This window comes from Scylla paramamosain, chromosome 2 (genome assembly GCF_035594125.1).
Source record: "Scylla paramamosain isolate STU-SP2022 chromosome 2, ASM3559412v1, whole genome shotgun sequence".
Classification (NCBI taxonomy): Eukaryota; Metazoa; Arthropoda; class Malacostraca; order Decapoda; family Portunidae; genus Scylla; species Scylla paramamosain.
In genome coordinates this window covers 29,800,575-29,811,816 of record NC_087152.1, presented here as the reverse complement: position 1 = coordinate 29,811,816, position 11,242 = coordinate 29,800,575, and the positions used below count along the sequence as shown (strand labels likewise).

The window sequence follows — 11,242 nt, the reverse complement described above, 5'->3', positions numbered from 1 at the left end:
GATCTTGTTTTTTAAATACCTAAAAAAGTTACAATGGGGAAGGGGCATTCCTTGAATGAGGCAAATACACTCCTAACCTTCATGTAACAAGCTCCTAAATACCACATTACAATTTCCTAAGAACAAGGACTTGGAGGCATTTCCAATTTGAACCCAATAACACAAAACCTTTCTTAATGTGTGTCTCATGTTTAACACCAAACTGATAGTGATGCAGTTTAACAAAACACCAAAGTGGTGCCTTCTAATATATGCCAAGGTGGTGTTACCACTACTAGTTCACCACTCTTCTTATACTGGTGATGGTTATTTAGATTTAAGGATTGATGGTAAATTAAGGAGGGTTCTCCTTATCATTTGAGATGGTACTATAAGGTGATTTAAGTGTCTGAAATTAAAATTGTAATGGGCTATTTGGTGTTGTTTTTGAAATTAAAATTGTAATGGGCTATTTGGTGTTGTATTTTGTTATGTTCTTTTACCTATGCTTCTGAGTACACATTTTTGTCTATTCAATATGTTCACTGTAGTGTATTTACTTTCTTCTGTGTCATTTGATAAAGGATTTTGTGGATGATTATTTAAACTACTCTTGTAATGACTGAGGAGGGGTGGGTTAGGAGAGACTCTGCCCACGTCAGTTAATGTGGAAAGGGATCAGGTGCTGGGAATTCATTCCCCTGTCCGAGGGTGAAGCGGACAGACAACGACGGGTGGAGAGCTGAGGGATGAAGCGGTGGTTGTGCCAACCGATACCTGGTGTGGGATAGCCGTGGCTGTCCCTATGTTTACGTGGACTGGCAGAGCAGTGGTGTCACGGGTCATGTGTGGCGGTACTGACTGCTGGAGTAGTGGCAGTGTTTGCTGCAAGTGTGTTGGTGGTGGTGTTAAATGTGGGAGGGCAGACATTGAGGAAGTTTGGAGGTGACAGAATTGGGGGCCTGTCTGGCAGTGGATCCTGTGAAAGTATTTACTGATCATAACCCTTTAGTCTTAAATAGGATGAGAAACTCCAACCAGACTCATGAGATGGTGAGCACTGACTGCTCTTTTTATTTTTGTGGCTCACTGGTGTATAATGGGCTCCAAACTAAAGCTACTGAGGAATAATGAAATATTCATTCTTGAGGATGCCAAAAATTATTCCATCATGAAACATTAAACTGAAAGAATTTTGGCCTAGAGAATCCCTGCACATAGCACAGCAGTGCCTCAAAGTACTTCCTTGTGTGGCACCACAGCAGCCAAGACCAACATCAGATCTAAACATTGGTAACCTACATAGTATCTTTTATCAGAAATGTATAAATGGTGACTTGCCTGTGGCTCCATAACCCAAAAATTAACTCAGAGCGAGAAGCTGGAGACAGAACAAGTCGTGTCCAGCTTTAAAAGCTCGATATTATATGAAATGGTTTAGCCAGTTTTGGGAGCAGCCTTAACTTGTTTATATAAATGTGGGCCGGTATTTCATCTGTAATATAATCATGACATTCAAAATTACCGAAACAAGTTACTCCGGCCCCTAGTTCTTCCGGCCCAGGTCACTCCGGCCCCTAGTTCTTCTGGCCCTGGTCACTCCGGCCTCCCTTACCTTTGACCAAACAAATCATACTGGCCTCCCCTATGTGTGCGTGACTCGTCGCCTTGTTTACAATCCATGATTCCACGACATTTGATGGAACCGAAATACCAAATTTGTGTATTTTATGCGTATAGGATATAAATAAAACATTAATACAAATGTAAACAAATATCAAAAGGTAGGAGAAATAACCATGCCCGAGGATATGTTCTGAGTATCGTTTGCCCGATCACTTCGATCTGATGAACGATGAATCCAGTCCCAGTGTGGACCACAGTCAGTTTGGCAGAGCGCAACTCAGGTGTTCCGATAGTCCTAAGTTTAATATATATCACGTATGGCTTAATTGTTTCGAAGCTATTAGGTTAAATACTCACTCATCACAGCTCGATACATGAAATGTTTCTGATGAAGATATATGAACCTGTCGTGAATCTCTTACATTAACTAATGGGTCTCGATATGCAAAATTACTGGGCTGGAATTAATATGAAGCAAAGTTACTTCGGAACAAGACCCTGCATAGGACCACATTCTGACCATGGCTTCCTTTCCATGCATTTACTGTTCTACTGAAGTCCGTCCACGCCAGCAAGCGCTGCAGTGCGATGGGTGTGACCAGTGGCAGCACCAAACGTGTGACACTGGTATAACTCAGGAGGATTACCGCCGCATGGTGCGAGGAGAAATTGGTGACCAACAGTGGTATTGTGTACAGTGCTTGCCGCCAGAAATCACAGGTACAACACGAAGTACTAGTCCACTGTTACAAAATTTTTATTATAGCTTATCAACTTTGTAAGCAAGCGTAATAATTTACTTAAATTGTTGGTGTTCTGAATTATCGATTGAAAATAACAGCTAGGGTGTATTCTTCCTTAGTACATACAGATCTGTAAATGGTACTAAATCATCATTTGATAATCATAGTGATAACATTACAAATTATACTTCTGCAGATTCTCTGCTTGATGTCCCTGTCGCCGAGAGCACAGTGCTTGAAACTGATAGCATGGAGGTTACGCCTATCCCTGATATCAGCACCCGACCAGCAATTCCAAATCAGTGTGAAGAAGACGTACTAGCTGACGAGATAATTGAGTATGTTCCTGGTGTAGGTGAAGCCCTTGTGATATCCTATAAACTCATTGAGGGTGCAACGAGAGGAGGAAAAACACTCCTGGCTGATTCCTTAGGCTACACATATACTGAAAAGTCACTAGGAAAAAAGAAAATACAACGTGAAGGCAAGAAGACATGGCGATGCAGCGTTAGGAGCAAGTCTCTAACTTGCCCAGCTACTGTCTCACAGGATGGTGATGTTTTTACTCGTGGATCTCGTCACCATGTTCACGAAGCCCAGCCTAATGCTGGTATCACAGCTGAAGTCATTGCCACTGCAAAAAAGCTAGCTAGAGAGCAGGAAAACATGTTTAAATCTGCTGCGACACTAGTTGACCGTGCCATAATGCAGATAGAAGGTAGTGATAATGCTACTGTAAATGCAGTTTATATAGGCCGCAATGTGAACCATCTGCGCCAGAAAGACAGACCCAGTGAACCAAAAACTTTAGATTTTGAACTGGTGGAGGATTACATCCCTAAGGAGTTCCTCCAGAAGGATATTATATTGCATAATGCACGACACTTGGTATTTGCCACAACAAATCAACTGTCCTTGTTGAAAAATGCTAAAACTTGGTATATGGATGCAACCTATCGTGTAGTAAGGAAACCATTTTTACAGCTGTTCGGAATACATGCTTTTGTTAAGGGAACCGATGGAAATATTAAACAAGTGCCATTAGTATTTACAGTTATGTCAGGGAAAAGAAAAAAAGATTACCGAAAGGTATTAAAAGCAATCTTAGAAGTAACTGGGGAGTGTAACGTGGAGAAGCTTGTAATGGATTTCGAAATGGCGTTATGGTCGGCTGTCAGAACCCTATTACCAATGGCAAAATTACAAGGGTGTGCATTTCACTGGAACCAAGCCATCTGGAGGAAGGTTCAGTCATTAGGACTAGCAGTTCCCTATATAAATCATCGTCCCACACAGGATTTTATAAGACAAATCATGGCCCTTCCTTTCCTCCCAGGAGAACATATTGAACCAACATTCAATCACCTACAATCACGTGCACCTGCAGGACCAATTCTAGAATTAATGTCCTATCTTAAAGAAACATGGATCACTGGACTGTGGTCACCAAATGAGTGGACAGTGTTTGGGCAGAGTATTAGAACAAACAATGACTTGGAGGGTTATCACAGAAGACTAAATGGCAGTGCAGGTAATTCACACATTCCTTTTTATGTGTTGGTTCCCCTTTTGTACAAGGAATCAAGTTATGTAGACGTTCAAGTGCACCTGGTCAGGGATGGCAAACTTGCTCGTTACCAGAGAAAAAGATATAAATCCCTACAAGGCCGAATTTTTACATTGTGGAACAAGTATGAGAGCCATGAAATAACGACAGACCACTTACTAAAAGCATGTTCTAGGCTAAGTGGACCAATGACATAACTGTACTTAATTGGACGTGTCTTTGCACAGATGTATGCACTACGTAGCGGTATGACTTAATTTTATATAGTGTCAATGTTTTACACATACTTTTAACATATTTTGTGCAATGTTATCTTTAATACACTGAATAAATTGAATAATAGATTTTTAACTGAATAGTATTTTTTTTTAATTCCCACACGTAGGTGTCTTGTGAGCAACCAAAAATCAATGCTAGTCAATGAATTTGGCGGGAAAATGTTGACGTTTTCTGCTAACGTAAACATATATGGCTATATGATGTTGAAACGTTATTTGTAAACCCCACCAAGGCCGGGGCTCATTCAGTCCACGCCAATAATGGGTTTAAGGTAGGCCTATTCATAATTGATTTTGTATTGCTACTGAAAATATGTTCACGTGTGGAATTAAACATAAAGATATATTAGTAGTAATCATATGAGCGGCCGGAGTGACCAGGGTGGTAGGCCGGAGTGACTAGGGTTGAGGGCCGGAATTACGGAGGGCCGGAGTAACTACTGGCCGGAGTGACTGGAAATCCAGAATTACCACCATCTGCTTTGGAATATAATCTAACTAGTGTTTCGTTTGATACCATAAAGTCGCCACGTAGAGATTGAGTAACGAGATCCGGGTTATTGAAAGATGCATGAAATGATTGATGTCTGGATCCCATCTTGTCACCAGCAACAATAGGCAGCAACACAACAGTCCCCCGAGGCCATGAAAGCAACACGAGAGGAGCACGATGCCACTCGGAGTTAAATAACCACGGAAAAATCCTCCATCTTTCTGGAAGGTCAGCGAACACGTTATACAACCACAAGACACACGTACAGTACACACCCTATAAGTCTCTACACAAAGTAACATTGAAGAGGATGTGATGATGTAACCACGCTGCGCCTCCCTTGCCACCAACAGACTAAAATAACCGAAAACACACCATTCACCGCTGCTCGCATCCCAACCCTATATCTACGCCTCAAATAACGCTTCCTGCTATCCACTGGTCTCCCCAGTGATCGGGGCTCACTCTGGGGATATTATTATTTTGCCAGACAGTGCAAAATGAGCCTTACCACCGGAGATACTGGTAAATGATGGGAAGGAAGTCGACGTCTATATCCCCCGCCGCCACCACCTGGCCGGCCATACTGCACTACCGCCTCGCCCCGCGCCCGGCCTCGGTCACAAGCATTACCATCTCGGCTCTCCTTTACATAACTTCATATACCCCAATAGTTTTTTGGTGGATTATTTCCTTAAACAAACGTTTCCATCATCTATGTTTCTTTTTTTTTTCCTTTTCTCGATTTCTTTCTATCGTGTTTATCTTGTATTTCCTCTCTTATTTTCATTTTTGTAATTCCGTATTTGTGTCTTTTCTGTCTTACTTATGAAATAAAATATATCCAAATTTCCTATATGAGAAAGTAAGTAACTAAATTGTATTGTAAGTACACTCATGTAAGTGTATCATCATTATTCACATAAAACATTTACACTTATGTAATGTTAAAGGCCATTCTCTTTAAAACAGTATCATGTGGCGAACTTTACATAAAGCACACACACACACACACACACACACACACACAGAGAGAGAGAGAGAGAGAGAGAGAGAGAGAGAGAGAGAGAGAGAGAGAGAGAGAGAGAGAGAGAGAGAGAGAGAGAGTTTTCTCTCTCTCTCTCTCTCTCTGTAATTTCTTTTTCGATATACCTAACTATTTTATTATATTTAAATAGCTATCTTTCTCGTTACTGGTATTAGTAACACAGAAAGAGAGAGAGAGAGAGAGAGAGAGAGAGAGAGAGAGAGAGAGAGAGAGAGAGAGAGAGAGAGAGAGAGAATTCTCTCTCTCTCTCTCTCTCTCTCTCTCTCTCTCTCTCTCTCTCTCTCTCTCTCTCTCTCTCTCTCTCTCTCTCTCTCTCTCTGTAATTTCTTTTTCGATATACCTAACTATTTTATTATATTTAAATAGCTGTCTTTCTCGTTACTGGTATTAGTAACTATTCGAATTATCCAAGCTCTAAATTTAGATATTAAAATTATCTAACGCAATCTTTCTATACATACGTATAATATATTCTAGGTAGCATTTCTATCACAGCTAAGATACACAAAACATACGTATGTACACTGATACATGCATCTAATGAAAGGTATAATGATCCAATAACCTTGTATTTCATAAGATCAAAGATTAGTCACAAATCCCAAAATATGATCTATATTCCTACATGTGAGCTATCCCTCCATTTTTTTTTTCAAAGATCATACCTCTGTTTTCACTTCCACACACCATTCGAAGAACTATTCTCCACGGCCTTGTAGTCTTCCGCTGCAAGCATGCAATCAGTCAACTGCTAAATTGTGATGTTGGAGCTCCGAGATCTCAATACAAGAGCCACTGCTATATCTCTCCGGAATTCGTTTTCTCTTCAATGTTGTGTGCTCATAGAACACTAAAATTGGAAGGAGTATCTAAACTAAACAATATTTGCAGTGTAATTCTCCTTTAAATCTGCTCTACCGCACTTATCTTAAAACTATACCAAAAGCATTTTGTTTTAAATGTGAGTCCCTTTGAATTACATGAAAAGCATAATAAGTAATATGGACTGCCAGGTATTGCACTGCGTTAGTGGCTGTATTCGTATAGTGAATATATTATATATATATATATATATATATATATATATATATATATATATATATATATATATATATATATATATATATATATATATATATATATATATATATATATATATATATATATATATATATATATATATATATATATATATATATATATATATATATATCAGAGACTAAACATTGCATATTTTTACAACGTAAGACTGATTTTGTTAAGCAGATTGATTCTATGTTCTAATGATGTACTGAATACTGAATTTTAGGACTCCTCGAATGCAGAGGTGGAGCCGGATATACATTTATCATAAAATGCGGTTGCGGATAAGACTGCAGATATTAAAATATCAATATGCGCGGATGATGATGCGGCTGCAGATTTCTTTTACATTCATATCCACGGTTGCGGTTGCGGATGCTGATAATTTTTACACATATCACAGTAATACAAGGTTTGTCATATCTGGAACAAAAAGCTCCAGAGAGGAGAAAATAGAAATGAGGAGAAAAAGACGAAAAGTAAATAAAAAGGTATAATAAAATAAGTGAAAAATGTATAACATATATCAAGAATGTAGATGATGTAACTGAGTAAGAGGTGTACAGGCGGCAAGAAGATGGAGGGAGTAGAAGTGAGAATGGGGTGGATATGGGAAGGGCAAAAAGGAATAGAGGACAGGGAAAAGAGATTACTTATTCCCCACTACTTTCTCTCTCCCTGTAATTCTTCACTCACTCCTTGCTCATTCTCTCTACTTTCTCCCCGTACTCCCATCCTCCTCCTCCACCCTTCCTTCACTTCCTTGCCCCAAGTACTCTCCTTCCTCCGTTACGAACTTGTAATGACTGGCCAGCCGGCTAGCCACTCCACGCTAATCCTCATGGATTTCCAACATGCTAAGCTTCCCAGGTGTGGAACCGGCCAGACTCAAAGTCAGGTTAGGTCAAGCACCTGGGAGCTGGGGGAACCCACGAGGCACCAGTAAGTCTCGCCTCGACTCTCGGCTCGTACACCCGTGGCCGCTCGCCCGGCTATTGCTGCACAACCAACAATAAACCCAAGACTGTGGTCTATGTTTGCCTCCGTGTCCTTGGTGCGGAGAACATTACAAACTCCCTTCCTCCCTCTACTTCACAATGCTTCCCTTAATTCCTCCCGCTGTTCCTTTCCTCTCCCATCCTCTTTCGTCTTGTCTCAAACCTCCCTCCGTGTCACCTGCCTTCCCCAAGGTAAAGGCCCTGTCCAAGGTAAAGGCCAAAGAAGTAATACCTCGTTCTCTCTCCTCATCACGCGTACAATAGCATTCGCTCTCCATCCTTCCTCACTTTTTCTCCTCCTCTCGAGTAATTTCGTTTTCATTCTCAGTTTTATTTTATTTATCAGTCCTCAGGATTGCTCTTACACACTCTTCCACTTTATCTTTTGCTAACTTTCACATTTATTCAAGCTTGCATTCTCTCACTCTCTCCCATTCCCACTCTCAATCTCATTCACATTCATACTTAATCTTTGTCTTATTTTCATAATCTAACTTCACACTGACTCTCACTCACGCTAATTCTTATTTATTCCTTCATATCTACATCCATTCTCACTTCATTAATCTCTCAATTCACCCTTACTTCCCATTCAACTCATTCACACTTACCCTTACTCTCACTCACTCAAACTTGGCCTGCTTCAGTTCACACACACACACACACACTCTCTCTCTCTCTCTTTCAGTATTCTTCACACTTTCAGTCTTCCTCGTTTGTCCTTACACACACACACACACACACACAAACACGCAGATCGGCAACTTCCACGTTCCTTTGACGCGGAGGCGGAGCTTTTGTTACTTGAAAATCCTGTTGTATATGTTTTATTGTTTTAAAACGTGGATGCGGATAGTATTTTCACTGCGGATGCTCAGCGAATATGGATGCAGAGGTGGATATGCGATACATCATTACTATGTTCCATCGGTCTCATGTGAATGTGTCTAGCAGTGGCCACCTCTATCAATTCCTGCAGGTAGTGCTATTTCTAGATGTAATTTTAATATCACTGGATATAACCTTATTCTTCAGGAGAAAATTATTTCACATATGTAATACAGAGTACACAATTCTTTACGTCACGTGTTGCGCTTCACGCTTGTGTCGCGTGCTGAGTGGTCGAGGATTAGTGGCGGGTCAGACACCTTGGCTCTATCAATATGTACTTCTCACACTCATAACGTGGAGTACGGGTGGATTTCAGAGTAAGGACACTAATACATCATTGTCACTGCTAATTACTTTGAACTTCCAACGTTTATTATTTACGGTGTGAAGTCTGGGTGTATGTAGGAGCCCAATCTCTACTGCTAACAAGCTGGGGTTTTCAAGTGTGTTCTCATGACTAGTGATAATATAACAAGGATTCTGCACCGTCAAAAAAGAAAAGAAAGTAATGAGGAACCGGCTAATTATGTTTTTTTTTTTTTTTTATAATGGTCAGTATAAGAGAGGGGGGGGGGGGGGAAGTTTGCAAATACGAATCAAAGTGTACTGACACCTGACTCGCGTGGTAGCTCATTAATTTGATTGTCCAGTCTTATATGGCCCGTATTCTTCATAGTTGTTTCAACAGTTGTTCACCACAGCAGCAGTGAGGCGTTGTCAGCACACGGTGAATGTGTCGGCATCGAAATGTGCCTCAAGTCAGGATGTGAGAAAATGGAGAAGAGACGACATCAGTAAAATGGTATTTGCTAAACTTTAACTATTATGTAACACGTTGTGTCTTGGATTGCCAGGTTTTAGTGGGCAGTTAGGTAGTACTACATGTCATTACACCATTTAATTCAAAATTGTGTTGTACTTGAAATCGTGACACAGGGACGGTATTGTAAAACATTTCGGAGCCATATCTAGACTGACTTAAACATATTTCAGCGGAGCTTATCAAGGTTTTTCAAGTACATTTTCACGTTTGTAATGTTGGTTTAATAAGGAGTCAGCATAGTCAGTGGAAAAAAAAAAGAAACTGAAAACTCTACTAATTATCTCTGTAACTTTTGAAAACTAAGAGCTCACTGTGTTTCAGAAATTCGACACGGGAATTGATATGTTGAACAATGAACTAACAATCTGTACGAACATAGTTATCTAAAGATAATACGCTATACCTACTGAATGACAATGTTTGGAGATGAATTAATTGATATTTTTGTGCGAATAAATTTAAATATGCCTCAACGGTGGAGTCATATGGCGCTGTGTTGAGGGTGAGGGGTTCGTGAGGCGACGTACCAAGTTTATCTCTGTGTGGCATCTGTAGCTCGCCTGGGGAGTTCGCCCGCTTCATTAGGCAAACGTCAATGCTGCGTCAAAAATGTTATTCAGGGTCCAATATTACGAGGGTAGAGACAGATTATTTGTAAGTGATGAACTACTGCAGATTCGTGGAGTTAGTCGTATTATGACGTCAACTTGAGAATGATACAATTTTTGCTTCCCGATGCATCTGTCCACTTGTTTTTTTTTTTTTTGTTTTTTTTTATGAAGTGATAAACAAAATTACGGTTGTCACCTCGCTCTACATATAATAAGAATGTTAGACGCCGTTTTCTTGTTCTTTCTTTCTTTATTATTATTATTATTATTATTATTATTATTATTATTATTATTATTATTACTTCATCACATGTTAATGTTAAGTTTATTTACTATAACGACAAACCGCGATTCCGTTTTATCATTCTGATGATGGATTAATTAGCTAGTCCATCTTGTGTACCTATTACTGAACTGTTGCACATACTTCAAATTTACATTCTACGGCACTACTAATAGTCCAATTTAATGATAACTGAGCAGCATCATATAACTGATGGTGATGCTTTGGCTATGTGATGAGGAAATAGTTTTGTCATATCTGTACAGCGGCGTTGGTCAGTATCTCTGAATGGTGATGCAATACGTCTCATCCAAAATGCAGCCAACATTGAATCTTATCATCAAAAGCTGTGGCGGATGTAGTGTTGAGGGAAGACATCTGAGCACAAACATCCTTACAAAAAAAAATAAATAAATAAATAAAAATAAATAAATAAAAATAAATAAATAAATAAATAAATGAAATAAAAGATTAACCACAATCAAATGAATGAGCGCTTGAAATACTGGAAAACTGAGAAAACAACACGTACATACATGACATAATTGGAATCTAACATACCTCTGCCAAGTACTCGCATCTCCCCGGCATACATGCATACCAACTCACTATTGAAATTATAGGGGACGTGGCCGTAAAAACTCCCTCCACCAAGACGTTATGTAATATTACCGCGGTGACGAGCCCGAGAGAGCGCCTGTTTGTGTAGCACGAGAAAACAACAACGCTCAGGGCACTGCATGCGGTCGTGCTGAGACCCAACGGGCTTACGATACACGCTCAGCTTCCTTGCTTCTTGTTCATTAATAGCTTCCCTCA

General features: G+C 39.9%; 1 protein-coding gene across 2 annotated transcripts in view; it reads right to left on the bottom strand.

Annotated features, from left to right (window-relative positions):
• The window catches only part of LOC135112821 (mediator of RNA polymerase II transcription subunit 9-like), a 13,746-nt gene extending 8,401 nt beyond the window's left edge, over positions 1-5,345 (bottom strand). For both annotated transcript variants that reach the window (XM_064027666.1, XM_064027676.1), the window contains exon 1: positions 5,198-5,345. In XM_064027666.1, the coding sequence (XP_063883736.1) occupies positions 5,198-5,271 (74 nt within the window). In that variant the 5' untranslated portion in view covers positions 5,272-5,345. The remainder of the gene's footprint in view (positions 1-5,197) is intronic.
• Positions 5,346-11,242: the final 5,897 nt, after the last annotated feature.